Consider the following 17602-nt stretch of genomic DNA (forward strand, 5'->3'; position numbering starts at 1 on the left):
AATTACACAAAACAGAGCTACACTGTTTCACTTTGTATTGCAAACACTTGCTTCGAGTGAATACGTACACACACACAACATATGTACAACAGTTACTTGGTCCTCGAATCTGATTGAAATGTTCCAACCATGCAATAATCTACCAGTATAACCACAGGAACCATTTAAATGGATGCATTACTCTCATAAACTTGTTTTAATATCTTTTTCATTAAATAATAATAATAATAATAATAATAATAATATACAAATAATATTATTGTACAAATTATTATAAAATTCTATTGACTGCGAATAAGATGGCAGTTTCACATTTTGCATATGCATTACAAAGTTTTTTTTTTTTTACATGCAATTATCCAAATTTTTTTTACTAAAATAAAAGGAAATAATTTATAAAACAATTTCTTAATGAGTGAACAGACAGATATCTTTTCCCAAATAGGTTATCTGTCAAAATAAAGGACAGGTAACGAATAAAGTATATGGGTGACAAAAATGCATGCTGTTTTATTAAAGGCATTTTAAAATACAGTATAAACAAAAAATATATTTGTGACAAATACAGGCTTAATATGTGAGAATACTGACATTTTGCATATAAATCCATGTAGCTTAGCCCACTAAATTAGACTACCACTTTTAATGCTGATGCAAAGTAAACCACCATTTCTTTAGGATAATATAAGACATAATAAATATTAAATAAATAATACTAAACACCTATTAAATGTTGGAAATCTAAAATATGGTGCAATGTAGAGTGGTATGATATGGAAAATAAATAAGGCTCACCTTCCACAGCTTTAATTTATTCATCTTTGTCTGTTAATTAACATAGCACGCCCCGTGTATGTTAAATTATTCAGCTTTGTTATCTGAAATGATAGCTACGTCCTTGTGTGACAAAATTTTAGCCTATGCATAATACTTTTTATTCATAAAATATCTTGTTTTACATAAATTTATATGCCATGTCATGCCATAGGATTATTAAACTAGCATCTAACAATGGAAAAATTAGTTTTTTCTAACCTATGGTTCTCTAAACATAAAGGCTGATTCGCCCCCTGAATAAGCATTTCAATAATTTAGGGGAAGCATTTAAGTAATCCTGTGAATGTACTTAAAGAACGCAGAATCTAACTGTTATAATCGAATTGTTCTGTAATTTAATTTATGCATTAAGCAGATACTTACAATGCATTCAGGCTAAGATTTTTTACCTAACGTGTTCCCTGGGAATCAAACCCACAACCTTTTGCGCTGCTAACACAATGCTCTACCACTGAGCCACAGGAACACTATGTGGATGAAAGATGCGATTATTTCCAATAATTAGAGTACGGACTTAATTGCAGTATGATGTTTACATGTCAAGAGCAAAGCTCTTCACTCCCGTTTACATATAATTTCCATTATTCGTAATATTCAATAAAAATTGTGGTATTTTTTTCTAGTTTGCACTACCCTTTGACCATGTTCAATGTTTGTATCACTCAACTTGTGGCATTTCACACAGTAAGAACCATGGCTAGGAACAAAACTATTACTATGCGGGGGCATTTTGGGGGGACAATAAAAATTAAATTTCTCAAGAGTAACTTTTGAAGGGGACACAAATAATCCAGCCTAAATTGCACTTGCAAAGATACGTATACACAAAGGAATGCCTTACTGCCTTACTGTTAGGGTAGCAGGTAGACCGTGCTAAATTATACAACTACAAGCTGTTGTGGTTGCCTCATGATAGCGCTCTTGTCCGATGCAGTGGCAGCTCGTGGGTTTTAAAGGAGTCACACTAATTGTATTGGTCTGGGGATCCCTGACGATTATTATTATTATTTGCTTAACCACTTTAAAATGGCCTTTTGGTTGCTTTTAGTTAGAATACAATACAATAATATGCACCGTGGAGATATAGGGAGGAATGGTGAAGGATTCAGAGGCTGGCGGCGGAGACAAGGGATCCTCCAGCCATGATGATTATGGAGAATGGCAGACCCATGGCGAATCCAGCACACAGACGGTGGACTGAGGATGAGCAGAGGACTTGGCAGGTGATAGTGGTGTCGGCCAGAGAGGGAGGGTGGGTGGAAATATAGACAGACATCAAGTTCTAGGCAGACAGATAGTTCAGGACTGACAGAGTTCATTTGAAGACTGGAGAAGAGGGGGCATGTCTGCATATATTTCCACATTATAATACATAGTGTCCACATTAGTGTCCATAGAGCTCTGCTCAACCTCAGCCATGGTGCAATAGACAGAGTTTCTCTCCGCACTCTCGCTGTTTATGTGTATGTTACTCTCCACCGTGGCAAGCTCTGTTGGCTCATGCACCTGGTCTGACGTTGTGGCCTCTGCCTCCGCTGCAGTCCTCAGCTCTGTCACCGTCCATGGCGATGGCTCATCAGTCACGGCGGGCTCACCGTCAGTGATCTCCGTGAAGATCGCCAAGTGGACCTCAAGAGTCATCTTCCCCTGCTCCAGCAGTAGGAGGAGGACATCGGGGTGATGTTTGTGTTGAAGGAGGGGAAGAAGATATTTCAAATAATCCATGATTGACAAAAAAAAAAAACTAGGAAAAAGAAACCAAACGGAGAGTAGGGACGCCGCTACTTTAACTTTTAGATCGGTATTCTGTCACAGTTTGGTGCAATAGCGAATGAACATGGACTAAGATGAAGATACAATAATACTGTAAAGACTTTAACCTTTGAGTGATACGGTCCCACATATGGGATTCTTATTTCCATGCCCCTGGGAGTATGGACCCACATATGGGATTTAGAACGTTTGGTGATGTCACATAACTTTCAAATTCAAACTGCGTTTTCGTGCATTGGCTGGTGCTGAGCCAGAGACAGACATGCACTGCTCTTGTCATATCACAACTATGCTGTGTTATTAACAGTGTTGAGCAAGTTACTTCCAAACTGTAATACATTATATATTACTTGTTACTGTCATTTAAAAGTAATTCCCTACATCACAATATTACTGTCTCAGAATTGTAATGCGTTACATTACCCCTGAATTACTTTTGAGTTACTTTCAGCAGAACCAACCTTGTAAAAATTTTTTGAGTACCATCAGCGTGGCAAGAGGGGTTTGGGGGGGGGGGGGTGTTTGGAGTAAACAGTTTACGGTTTGCAGTTTACCGTACCTGTTTATTTCTTTATTTTTGCTATTTATTTGTTTTTATGCTATTCGAAAAAAGGGAAAAATATACTTGAAATAAAACTCCACTTCTGTATAGGGCTGGGCGATCTGAGTAAAAATTCATATCTCTCAATTTTTTTGTCTGATTTGCGGTATAAGGTATATATATATATATTAAAGCAGAAGTTAAAGTTAAAAATGAAAATTATGAGATTAATTATGAAAGCACAGACTGAGTAAAAAGGCTATTTTGTTTAACCCATTACACTTTACAGTACGTGCTATCATACAAATACACTTACTTATAGGTTTAAAATTCTACATGTCATATTTAATGTCCAACTATAAATATTTCAGCAAAATGTATACATTAGAATTATTGCGCTCCTGTTTCATTGAGCTCATCTGTTTGGCGCGCATGCGCGGCTGCGCTCGACTAGCGGAGAATCGCTGAAGCAAAAGCTCGTGCTCTTCTGACAGCAAAATGGAAATATTTCCATTGGTTTTTTAACATTTACAGATGGAGAATATACCTGTGCAATGTAAGTTATGCATTAAGGAAAACAGCACATCTCAAACACGTCTCTCAGTCTCTGTCAGCCTCACACACATGCAGCCTTTCTGTCAGAGCTTCTAACGGGGCGAGCGCGAGCCGCTTTGAAAGAAGTAAAACGCAGAAATTATTTAAATGCAAAACAAACACCACAAGCAGCTATTGACTGACCACGAACAGGAAATATGACTTACTTTCATATTTCGATTCGTTAATGTCTTGCGGTCTTTAGTTTTTTTTTTCTCTTCTTTTCTTTGAAAAATTTAATTTTGGGCTAAAAGTGCATTGTAACGCAAACATTACTGAACATGTACCGAGTAAAATATTACTGAAAATTGATTAGTAATGCCTTACACTACTGCGTTACAGAAAAAAAGTTTTGTAATGCGTTACTCCCAACACTGGTTATTAACCACATAATGCATATTTTATGTTTCAGACATTTAAATACACATAAATACTAGTAAAACAATAGTAGTATACAAAAATTGCTTGAAAAATACATATGTCTATGGAATCAACAATAACAATCCATTCAAAATTAATTTGCAGATGTGCTTTATTCATATCAGATACACATCAAGGAAGTAACTGTAAAGTTCACTATTCATCACCTAGTTCACCCGCCACTTATTACTTGGGTTTCATATTTTTTTGAAGCACCCCTGGGCGCCGCTATTGGCTAGCGGACCCCCACCTGCTGTTAGCATTCCATTGACTCCCATTTATTTTGGCTTCACTTTGACAGCGAATAACTTTACATCTGAGGCGTTTAAAGACTCCATTTGTCCATTAATTATTTCTAAAGAAACATGAAAATGTATAAAAGGCTCCATTACCTTGTATCTTACGTTATGGTCCCGTAGAAGCAGTTTTGTAAAAAAAAAAAAAAATAGGCTAATGATTGCGTCATAACCAGCGACTCTCTGTCGCACAGTAGAGAAAATTACCATAAGGACAGGAGGAGAAGCTCACAGTCAATCTTTTACTGTCTATGAGGCAATCAGGAGGAGGTGAAGGCATAAAGTCAAGGAAGATAATCAGAATACTTACCAAAATTTACTCCTGTTCACGCTCGCCTTCTCTGAAAGATTCGGTGGGTGATTCCGATTTCTCTTGGCACAGCGGTTAGAAGATTTACAGGTTGCTCAGGTGACATCTACGTCATCAAGCTCAGTTTGAGTCTGCACAGTACGCCCCACCCCCAGGAAGTGCGTGCTTCTAATTGACTTCATTTTTCTCCGTTGAAGCCAAGGGGCAAGGAACTCGACCGGAAGTTGAAGTCGGGTGGGGGCTGCCATCTTGTAGCAGAACTTCACTTGCGTTAGCATTCCCATTGACTCCCATTCATTTTGGCGTCACTTTGACAGCGAATAACTTTACATCTGAGGCGTTTAAAGACTCTGTTTGTCCATTATTTATTTCTAAAGATACACGACAATGTATAAAGGGCTCCATTACCTTCTATGTTACATTATGGCCCCGTATAAACAGTTTTTGTAAAAAATAGGCTAACGATTGCGTCATAACCTCTCGGCTCTCTGTCGCATTACCCTACAGACAGGAGGAGAAGCTCACAGGCAATTAACTTAATATGGCGTACTGTATATACTATACAAAATAATTAATCAGAATACTTACTCCTGCTCACTCACGACAAAGAACTCCCCGCTCAAGCTCGCCGTCTCTGCAAGATTAACGATGGCAGTTTTCACGCACAGCTATTAGAAGATTTACATCTGCCAGACAGGTTGCTGACGTCGTCAAGCTTCGTTTGAGTCTGCGCGTCAGAAACGGAAGTGCTAAAAAACGCTAAAACTGGGCTTCATTTGTCTCAATTGAGTTCCAATGGGGTCGCTGTGTCCATTTCTTTTACTGTCTATGGTTGAAGCCTTGAATTTTATGCGAGCAGCTATTGGAAGCCAGAGCAATTGATAAACAGAGGTGTGACTAGCATTCTTTTTGGCTCATTAAAAATTATTCTTGCTGCCACATTCTGGATTATTTGTAAAGGTTTGATAGAACTGGCTGGAAGACCTACCAAAAGAGGGTACAGGTTAGCATCCATAATAACCATAATAATTTCACTTCAACAATTCTATTAAGGAGGTAAATTATTCATGCACATGATGAGTCAAGGCGTTGATCACAGCTTCTTAAAAAAACATGTCTAGCTGCAGCATTGACATTTATTGTGTGAAAGTTACACTGCAAAACATAAATGTAATTTAATCTATTTTTGCTACAGAGAATGGACCAAACAGATTTGTTTTCATCAATACTACCATGACCTGGAAGGATGCTCATAGCTACTGCAGACAGTATTACAAAGATCTGGTCATTATTCAGAATCAAACTGACAATAACCAGCTGACAGTGATGATGACACCAAATAAATATGCTTGGATTGGTCTTTTCAGAGATGCGTGGAAATGGTCTCTGTCTCCACTTCCTTCATTACCTGTTTCCACTTCCTTCATTACCTGGATGAAAGGACAGCCTGACATGCTTGGACTGCAAAGACCTTGTAGTGCTTCAGATCCTTCTGGTTCGATCAATGATCAGCTCTGCTCAAATGTCCTTCCTTTCTTGTGCATGGACCGCCGTAAGTACACATTATGCTTGTTTATAATCATTTGATAGGAAAGTGCACTTTAAACAGTACTGTATATGTGAAAGATTTGCCATTACACTTCATTTTGGTCAGCCAATCACCTAGTGATGCTCCGATCCGCTTTTTTTTTGTGCCTCCGATACAGATTCTTTTGTCCTATGACAAAAATGTTTCAAACTAAGTTAGTGTTTGGCAACAAAAGTTATTCAGTGCAAAATAATTTTATAAAACCAAATATTTAGTAAAAAATAAAAAACAATTTGTGGGGGACAAATAATTTTTTTTTCTTTTTACTAAATATGGTAAAATGTTACACATTGCTATTTATATTATTATAAAAATCCATTCATTAAAAACATCAAGGAAAGTATTTATATGTAAGTATATACTATAAAATAAAAAAATATATATTTTAAATGTATAGCATTTTTTAAATAAGGCAACAACATATGATAGATATGATAGGACAAAACAAAAACAGTGCAGCACAAAGCGTTTAAAATGTGCACATCCAGTGTGCAGAATGATGCGCTTGAAGCTACACTGCATCACAACCTGAGAGAGCCTGACGCCATGTAGCATAATTCTGCACACCGGATGTGCACATTGTAAACGATTCGTGCATTAATTAATTTGCATAGTGTATTCTATATGTTTAACAGTTTTAGAGCTTTCTTTTAACAGTTTTAAATTTCAGTTACTATGTGTGTTAAAAACAATTGAGTTTTTTCTACACCCATGTTTTGTTCTCACAGACATCCGGTAGCAAGTAACAAAACAACGTTAAACTCCGGCAAGATATTAAAGTCCTCTTTGCGAATTAATAGACATGTATATACAAATCAAGTATAATAATGGGAACACAGAATGGTCTTGGAGAGAGCTTTACTGAGCTGACTGTCGTAACCAAACGCGAAGAGTGTTAAAGGCTGAAAGGCTGACTGAAAGACACAGCAGAGAAAAGAGTTTGTGTTAACTTTAATGTAAGGACTTAAATATTCATATGTAGCTCACATTAAGCCAGCGGTTCTCAATTCCAGTCCTCGCGCCCCCCAGTCTCTCTTTGTTAACACATCTGATTCAGATAACCATCTCATTAGAAGTGAGCTCTGTGCATGAATTGTGTTCCCACTGACATGCTCCCTAATCCCTGAGCAGGGGAAATCTGTTGAAGTTTACCTCAGTTTGGATCATTCATTCACGGATTTGCGCTTTGCAACATCTGCACACACGGACACGTGTGACATCATATACCTAATAAATACAGATTAAGTTAATGTCTCTCACACTTCAGTGCACTTTGAATGAAACATATACGTTCATTTCGGAATCATGGCGGAATATCCAGTCATGGCCACTTCGCAGGGCACTTATGTTCGAATAGAATAAAAATCTGAAGCGATAAGAGAAATGTACAAAATGTGCAGATCAAGGGCGCGAGGACTGGATTTGAGAACTGCTGCATTAAGCTATTGTATGGCTTCAGAAGTAACAGAATAATTTGTACAATCAAAAAAAATAATTCTCGGATTTGGATCGGCCCTCTCTGATCGATACCCGATCCGATAAAAATTGCAGGATACCGATTTGAATATAGGATAGGTGCATCCCTACAATCATCTGTAAAATCTAAACGAACACAGACATTACCAGGTATCCCAGTTCTTAATATTCCTCTCACTGAACTGCATAATAGTTTTGGGAAGAGCTTATTGCAATTTTTATAAAAAATGCAAAGATCAGATTTTATATTTGTTATTTTGTTCCCTAATAGTGACAGTATTGTCTCTGGTTTTAGTTATCCATTTTTGACTGCTGTTAGCACAAAAAGGCGCCCTGTTGACAGCACTTCCTGGTGATTTATGTAGGAAACCACCATCATGCTGTCCAATTGGACCAAGACGTGGTGTCCCCTCAGGTCCAGGCAGGAGGGTTTGTCAGGCCCGACATACTGCCAACATTTTGAGGCAGTTGATGTGAAGGCTGTTCTCCACTCTTGACCAATGGACAATCAACGGTTTTTCTTCATGCAGAGCTCCCCAACCCCAATTGGATTCGACTGTTGAAACTACCTTCCTCCTGTGGACCATTCCCAGGGAAACGCCCTGTTCTATCCTTTGCATATTCTTCCAGGGAGCCAGGGCTGATATACAAGCCTGATTCACACTGATAAGCAAACGTCTGTGGCACTATGCATGGGACGAAACTTGTGGTTTCAGCCAGTACTGAAGGGGGCACATACGAAGCAGGCCCAACCGTAGCACTGGAGATGCTGCGGCCATCAGTCCCAGCAGCTTCTTAAACATCTTGAGGGTGTGAGAGTCACAGGCTTGGAAGGAGGCTGCAAGTTGCTACAATGCACTCTGTCGTGACCATTGCTCTCATATGCACTGAGTCGAACACTGTTCCCAGGAATGAAATGCGTTGGCTGGGGGACAGTGCACTCTTGGCCATGTTCACTCTGAGCCCCAGGCATTCTAGGTGGCTGAGGAGCATGGCTTTGTGAGATATTGGCTCTATCTCTGATTGGGCAAGAATGAGCCAATCGTATAGGTAATTGATAATGTGGATTTCCTTCTGTCTCGGGGGGAAAGAGCCACATCTATGCATTTTGTAAAAGTTTGTGGAGCCAGAAAGACTGTGTATTGATAAGTCACTCCTTCGAAGGAGAAAGTAGGTGTCTTTCAAATCCACAGAAAAGAACCAGTACTCTGGGCAGATTTGTGAGAGGATCTGCTTCAATGAAGTCATCCTGAACGTCCTTTTCGTGAGGGCCTGATTCAGGTTTCTTAGGTCAAGAATGGGCTGTAGGCCACCATCCTTTTTTGGGACGAGGAAGTTACGGCTGTAAAAGCCAGACTCACTCTGGGCTGGGAGAACCACTTCTATGGCCCTGTTCACCAGCAGGTTTTGCACTTCAGCATGTAGGACGTGAGCATTCTTTACTGAAATGGGGAGAACCCCGTTGAAGTGCGGGGGGTCTCTGAGTGAATGGAAGGGAGTAGACTGGTTTTATTATCCCCAAAACCTAGTTTGACACACCGGGGATGGCTTGCCATGCCTCAGCCCGGATAGACAGAGGTTGAATCGGTTTGAGTGCCTGGTTGCTACAAGGGGACACTGTACTCTCAACACTTATGAATTGCGGAAGAGGAAGTTTTCTCTCTTTTGAAAATTTATTTCATTTTTACTGTTGTAACAGCAGTAAGTTGTGTGGGTGCTGATCGAACGTTTCCTAGGTTCACAATAATATTTATCACAAACACATTGCAATCGGCACCCGGAAGTGAACGAGGTGCTTGGAGGCATGACAGAGGGCACTAGAATCTATGCTTTCGAATCAAGCAGTCCAACCCAAATGGGCGTGGCCCAGACGCGTCCAGTATCTGAAGCTGTCAGTTAATCATAGTGACAGGCTTTTCTTTCAATATGTCTAACGAGATCAAACCACTCATAGAAGAAGTATATTTATGATCCTTATGTGTTAACACACCGGCAGATCAAAAGTGCTGCACCCAGAATTCTCAGATCCACTTCTTAACAAACGAAGGGAGGGGCTGCATTCATGAATGTGAGCCGCTTGGGATAAACTCTGGCAGATCAAGAGCTGCATGGAGAGTGGAACATGGGGGCTGTGCTGGCATAAATTCACTCAAGCATGATTGCTCAAACCCGCAAGTTCGCTATTTCTTTCACCATGGCAACTAGGAAGGGAGAATGCCAATGTAGGCAGGGACCTAACCAGGAGCCCGACACTGCAAGCCCATTGCACATAGCACCCCAGCCCATCTTGGAAGCATCTGTTGTGACAACAACACACCTGAACACTTGGCAATGCAAGGTTCAACCAAGGGCTGAAAAGATGGTGACAGGTTGGTGTGATGGAAAAGTGGTGTGTGCCAGGGCACCATGCCCATCTTGGGACTTGGTCATGAAGCCAATGCTGAAGCTGTCTCATATGAAGCAGTACAAGTGGTTTCACTGTGGCTGCAAATGCCATATGCCCCAGGAGACTCTGGAATTGTTTCAGTAGAACAGCTGTCTTGTGCTTGAAGAAATTCAAGCAGTTCAGCAATGACACAGCACGGTCTGGTGAGAGACGCGCTATCATGGTGACCATGTTCAACTCCACACCGAGAAAAGAGATGCTCTGCAAAGGGGAGAGCTTGCTCTTCTCCCAGTTGACCCAAAGTCCAAATCGGGCTAGGTGCCGAAGGACTTAGTCAACCAACTCGCCGGACATAGAAGAATCAGCCAGTTGTCGAGGTAGATGATGATGCGAATATGTATACATATATATATATATATATATATATATATATATATATATATATATATATATATATATTATTTTTTTTTATTTTTTTTTTTTATTTTTTATTTTTTTGATGACTACCCTCATCCCCTGAGGTAACAACAACTATATTGAAGGGGTTTTATATACAGCAGTCAACAGATGACCTTATAAAAAAGGGGGGTGTCTGCGGTCTTGGGTGACGGGGTGGGGGGCTTATGATATTAGATTTTGTAGCCTATAATAAAAGATAATGAATTTCAAACCTTAACTAAACACATTTTTATTCAAAGATCAATCGTCTGTCATTACTCTTTAGTCTGCCACAAGAAACAACATTATATCATGAACTTAAATGTCATTGTAAAAAGAAAAAAAAAACAATGACTGTTGTAACAGTGCGTAAATCAGACCTTTCTGTAATGCTAACGCTAATGAGCTTAAACGTATTTTTTGTACACAGTGCCGTGAACTGTCAATCACTCCTGTACGTGTGCATCACTGTCCTCCTTGCAGCTGCAGCAACTTGCGCTCTCTTCATCAAGCTTTAAAACAAAAAGGGGACAAAAAGGTTGTATTGTCTTTGTTCGTATAGATTAATTAGATAAATGAATATATAAATTTGTGCCTAGCCGCCTACGGACTACGGTATTTTTTTAGAAATTAGAAAAAAGATGCTGCAGCCAATGAACAGGCGCCGGGGGCTGAATGCAGGATGACTCAACCTCCGCAGACAGTTTTTAATGTTTATCAGACAATAACTAAAGATTTTGCTTTAGTATAATTTTTGGATTCGGGACAGTTTAGATTTCGGGACTGTTCCGAATTTTTGGGGACATCTGGTCACCCTACCTGAAAGAGCTACTGCATTACTTCATTAGCTTGCATCTGACTTGCAACGATATCATCTTGGCTTGGTTGGGTGTAAGCCAGCGAGTCATCTGATTCCGACCGTGTTGTTTTAGTACTCCGAGTCTGAAGCCAGGAGAACATATTAAGTGTTGTTCACAGTATTTGTATTTTTACCGAGCCGGATGTGCGCGTTTCACACACCCTCTCCGGCCACATTGTTACTGACGCAGGCGCTTTTCACTTGTAAAACTTAAGGGTGAATGGGTAATGTAGTCTCTGCTCTCGGTGGGACGAATTAGGAAGCTCGCATTGTGAAGTGCGCACTGAAAAGCGGCAGCGCAGGTAAAAGATTAAAACCTCTATTAAAACAGATGTCCACATGAGCGTACCGGTACGCTAAAAGCACGTTCTGGGTGCACGGAGAGGTGGCGGTATGCTCAAGAGCTATATTTGGAAGTGGCGGTACTGAGTACCGGTGCGTACCGGCCCACTTAAAGCACTGCTGCTCATGCAGTGGAGCAAGGGCAGTCTCCACAACCTTTGTAAAGACGCAAGGTGGCAGGGACAGCCCAAAGGAGAGGACCTTGTACTGATATGTTCATCCTTCAAGGTAGAACTGAATAAATGGCTGGTTCTGAAGAAGGATGGAGACATGAAAGTATGTAAGCTTCAGGTCTATTGCTGTGAACCAATCCTTCTACTGAACACACATAAACGTGTTGAACAGTGGACATTCTGAATGGAAGACTGTGTAGGGTCCGATTCAATACTCAAAGGTCCAGGATCGGTCTTAGTCAGCTGCCATTCTTGGTTACAATGAATTAAGGGCTGTAAAAAACCCTTCTTCATCTCAGCTGGGGGGACAAGCTGTATTGCATCCATCGCTAGAAGTTTGACAATCTTCTACCACAAGACAGTGGCACTGTCGCCTCAAACTGAGGTGAAAAGAACACTGCTGCACTTGGGCGGATGACTGACAAACTGAATCGCATAACCAAGGCAGATTGTCCTGACCATACATCATGACAAAGTGAGAAGCAACAACAATGTTTCCAGACTCCGAATGAGTGGTACTAAGGGGACAATAACTGGGGCCTGTGATTGGGAGCCTATGGCAAGATGTAACAAGGTCTATAAGATAAGACACAGGGCTCTTCCAAGCACTTACCTTGTTCTACGGGCCCACAGTGGCAGACGTGTTGTGGAGGAACAGCTCCTTGAATGCACACCCAAAGTATTTTTCCCCAGGATAAGGTATAGATGACAAAAAGTTGATTATGATGATCAAGCTTCATATCAGATAGAGGTGTAAATCCCTCATTCTCTTCAAGCCATAGTTCCCTTCTGTGATTAAATAAAGTCCTGATGCTAATACATAGCTGTTGAGATATAGTGGTCCAAATAAAACAAATATCACGTAAATTTCCAGACGATATCTTGAAATATTGTGCCTAGTAAATGGGAAAATGCTACGTGATAATGAGCCCTATTTTAACGATCTAAATGCAAAGTGTAAAGCGCACAGCACAGATGCACTCAGGACGTGTCCAAATCCACTTTTGCTATTTTAATGACGGAAAAACAGTTGGAGCGCCTGGGCTCATGATCTCAACTGGTTGTCCCTGTTCTCTTAATGATTAATGGGTGTTTTTTGGGCGTAATGTGCAATAAACCAGTCAGAGTCTCATCTTCCATTCCCTTTAAGAGCCAGTTGCGCTCGTGCCATGACGGATTTGCTATTTACACGGCGGAATTTGGCAAGCGCGAAGACAGAACGTGTCTCCGAGATTAAACAAAGCTGCTTGTGTGCGAGGAAATAGATAGCCTAATTCTGATACATGCGATGACTAGCCATTATGAGATGTAGGCATTTTTATATTTAATTAGCCTACAAAAAAACATTATGCATTGCAATCCTTTAATTTTTTATATTTGGCATGTTTGTGTGCTGCTGTGCATCCCTGTGTTTAATAAGCAGCGTGTTCCAGTGGCCAGGATTTAATAACGTTTGCAATTTTACAGGGACAAAACAACAAATTGTAAGACTGAAGGTGAAATCTAGTCAGAATCTAAATGACCCTGCAGTGATGGAGACTATTTTACAATGGGTAAGTATTTGGTACAATTGGCAAAATATTTGTGTTGAAAAAGCTAATCAATAAACTGAAGTTGGCACATTGATTTACATTACATCATTACTAGCAACATTAGAGCAACTAGCATGAATTAGATTAAATATGGAGCTTATAATATGGCAAAACAAATTGAATGTGTATTGTGTACATTTTAATTATTGACAAATGTCATTTAACAAAACTAAATATTTATGAATCTGCTTTTTTTTTTTTAACTGAATATATTTATGGCAGAGTTTTATAGACATGTATTTTCAAACAGCATTTTTTTTGGTTCTGAAATCTTAGACTGCAAATTTCCAGCTTTTAAAAATAAAGCTTCAAGTTTTCAAGATAAAGAGGAAATTCGGAACATTAAATTCAATAATTCTAAAATTCAATAAGCAGAAATACAGATTGTAGAGAAAGTAGGTCAGAGGCAATCCACAGGAAAGAGTAAAAAAAATATCTCTGAAAAGTCAAACAAAGCCTTTTGGCCAATTAGTAGTTTTCTGGCATGAGCGTGCGGTTCAAGATCTATCTTGAACAATAAAATCGCTATATAGCCTAATTTCAGGTGTTTAGTGCAGAAAAATTATTATTAAATTGAGCGATCCCTTATATATATTTTTTCCTGCAGAGAGAACTTGTGGATATAAACGTGTAACTAGTTGACTTGAAAAAATCTTCAGTCGGGGGTAGGCCTATGTCACATATTCCATTGCACAAGTTATCCATTTGAGTCAAATGTTTTTATTTTATTTAATCTTTTTTTATGTATGGACGTGCATGTGCTCCTTTGTGCATGGATTGCTATGACATAATATTTCTGAACACAGTCCTGTATATTAATGTTATTGTTGAAATTAATGCACAACAAGTGTTTTATAAGGAATGGTAGCCAAAGACTCATGTTTTGGAGAAGTGTCTGAGGATCAGTTATGTACAATCGGCATCAAACGCTTAAAATTCGCTAATTCTAACAGAGGAACTGTTTTACCGATGACATCAACCTGCCTTCTGATCGCTGTGTCTCCACACATTCAGAAAAGTTTCATTTTTCATTTGTAATTTGTTGTGCTTAGTTACTCTGCATGTATGCAATTCGTTGGAGTCTCCATCTGACCTTGTTTGGTATTGCAGGTTGACTTGTGCTTATTTGTAAAGTTACTGTATAATTAAGGTTTAGGTACTTCTAAGTACTTTTAAGTTGGAAAGAATATCTTCAGTGACATTTTTGCAAAGTTGATTTGGAGTGGAGGGGGGCCTTGGAGTAAAAAAGTTTGAGAACCACTGGCTTAGACAAATGTTCCACATGCTAAGAATGATAACCTAACATATAAGCATATAAACCATAAATGTTTAATAATCACTTACTGTAGGCTACCTCTACGATTTATGATCAGTTAGATCTTGAACCGCATGCTCACAACAGAGAACTAATAATTGGCCAAAATGCTTTATCTATGATCTGGATTTCTGCGTATTGAATTTTAGAATATTTAATTTGATGTTCCGAATATCCTCTTCATCTTGAAAACTTTAGAAACTGTATATTCGCGGTCTAAGATTTCATAACAAATAAATTAAATTAATGCTGTTTGAAAATAAAGTGGAAAAAAAAGTGACATGACATTCAGCCATGTATGGTGACCCATAGTCAGAATTTGTGCTCTGCATTTAACCCATCCAAAGTGCACACACACAGGGCAGTGAACACACACACACTGTGAACACACACCCGGAGCAGTGGGCAGCCATTTATGCTGCGGCGCCCGGGGAGCAGTTGGGGGTTCGATGCCTTGCTCAAGGGCACCTAAGTCGTGGTATTGAAGGTGGAGAGAGAGCTGTACATGCACTCCCCCCACCCACAATTCCGTCCGGCCCGAGACTAGAACCCACAAATATTAAATTGCCAGTCTGACTCTCTAACCATTAGGCCACGACTTCCCCTTAAATAAGTATATAAACCTCAGCTTTCTTACATTTTAAATGTTTAATATTCAAGAAAAAAACTAAATCAGAACCATGTTAAATGCCACATAATATTAAGTTTTGTTAAATGACACTTGTCAATAATTCAAATTTACGTAGCACAAATTCAGTTTGTTTTGTCATATTATAAGCTCCATAATTAAACAGCCCTCTAGCCTTTTCCACATCAGAAGTCTGGAACTTGACTTTGATCCCCCCCCCCATAATTAACTGAATGTATTAATTTATTGAATTTATATTTGTTTGTATCAGTGTCCAACATTTTCAGCCAAATACTTTGCTGCACTAATTTCCACCATTACAAACATTTCTTCCTATTGTTATGCCAAAAAAATAAAAATAAAAAAATAACCGCCTTTGGACCCCCATTCTAATCTCATCCCAATTTCTCTATTTTTGACAAAATTCAAATTACAAAATTAATATTGTTCTGTAATTTATGTGGAATATAAATTCAAGTATAGCAATTACTTCAAACCAGCATGTAGTCCAAACATAGCTAACCCTAAATACCTACATTCACTAACATACTCATTAAAACAAACTAATTCTAAAGAGTTTAGGCTCCATTGAGTTACAAAAAGTAGCAGTTCCTCTTAATACAGGAAGAAAGGTTGGGTGAGCACTAGTAGTACTTGGAATAAAAGTTTGATTCTATTCCTTAGATAAAGCAGAATCTGAAGGAACATGGGATAGAAGAGGACATAGTAAGAGTGGCATGGAACATTCACCCAGATGGAAATGTTTTTTCAAATGATTAAAAACAAACCGTGATTTATACATTTGTCATGTGATTTATGAAACTGTCAAATGTTTGAAAACTTTAATCTTTTTTAATTAACTTAAACATATTATATTGCTTCATTCCCTGAGTGCATTTAGTGTTGAGGGGCAGAAATATAAATTTGCTGGTTTTGAAGTGTAACTTTAATAGTGAAAGTAAAATATGTTAGTATATGATGTAATACGTTTAGCAATATCTTAAACTTTCATCAGTCTTATAATACAAGTTGAGAGATATATTATTGTAACCTTTATTTAATTTTATTTTTTATTTCATCTTATTTTACTTTAGCATTGATGTGATTTTGTTGAAAAATGGGTGATGCCATGCTTTTTCTTTATAAAAGCTGTTTATTTTTCTTGAGTCAAACGCGTGTTAATTTTAATTGAATAGTACTGTATAGATATTGTTAATGGAGATGATGATTTTGCAATTATACTGTCTTGATTAATGCTTGATTTGCTTTAAACTGATGTAACCTAAGTAGTAATAATGCCTTTGCTTAAGTACAAATGTGTAACCCAATTATTAATGCTATATGGAAAATATTGTGTGACTTCACTACCATTAAAAAAACTGCTTACTTGCATGAAATGTATGTATTGGCTGATTTAGAGTAGAAAGCACTTAATTATTAGAAATAGTTTCATGATAAAGGGAAAATGTAGTAGTTAAGGTGTATGTTACAGACAGTTACGAGAAGAAGAAGAGAAGATACTGTAAAGCAATGCGACGTAAACAACTGAAAGCCTTAGCGGAGGATTTGGCAGCACTCCAGGTGATTACATCAGAAGAACCAGCGTTTGACGTCTGCGTATAAAAGACCGAGAGAGAGACTTGACGGACGGATATTAAACAAGCACAGTATCCCTCGACGCCTGATACCAGCTGATTATACCTTGATTTTGCAACTTTACTATTGTACTTTGATGAAACTTTTGTTAACTTTAATAAAACTTATATTTTATTATTGACAAGTTATTGTCTACCAGAGTAGTAATTTAAGAGCCGTAAGCAAGAACTGACCACAGGGAAGTGTGCTGAGCAAGTTGTAATGCTTATAGTTTAGTCCAGATTAGAATTTCCGAACCTACCTGAGAATAATAAATAAATAGGTAAAAAGTGTATAGATAAATCAGACACCATAAAACAATATATTAATAAAAATAACATGTTTTATAGAGATTATAGTAATTATATACAGTTGTACAACATTCGGGTACCATGGTCC

The 17602-nt window shown here is 38.5% G+C and overlaps 1 protein-coding gene across 1 annotated transcript; it reads left to right on the plus strand.

Moving 5' to 3' along the window:
* The first annotated feature begins 5851 nt into the window (after nucleotides 1-5851).
* LOC113048081 (hepatic lectin-like) lies at nucleotides 5852-17273 on the plus strand. Its single transcript, XM_026209588.1, has 3 exons — nucleotides 5852-6323; nucleotides 13501-13586; nucleotides 16253-17273. Exons 1-3 carry the CDS (start codon nucleotides 6005-6007, stop codon nucleotides 16346-16348), a joined length of 501 nt encoding a protein of 166 aa, XP_026065373.1. The 5' UTR covers nucleotides 5852-6004; the 3' UTR covers nucleotides 16349-17273.
* Nucleotides 17274-17602: the final 329 nt, after the last annotated feature.

Source organism: Carassius auratus, chromosome 29 (genome assembly GCF_003368295.1).
Source record: "Carassius auratus strain Wakin chromosome 29, ASM336829v1, whole genome shotgun sequence".
Taxonomy (NCBI): Eukaryota; Metazoa; Chordata; class Actinopteri; order Cypriniformes; family Cyprinidae; genus Carassius; species Carassius auratus.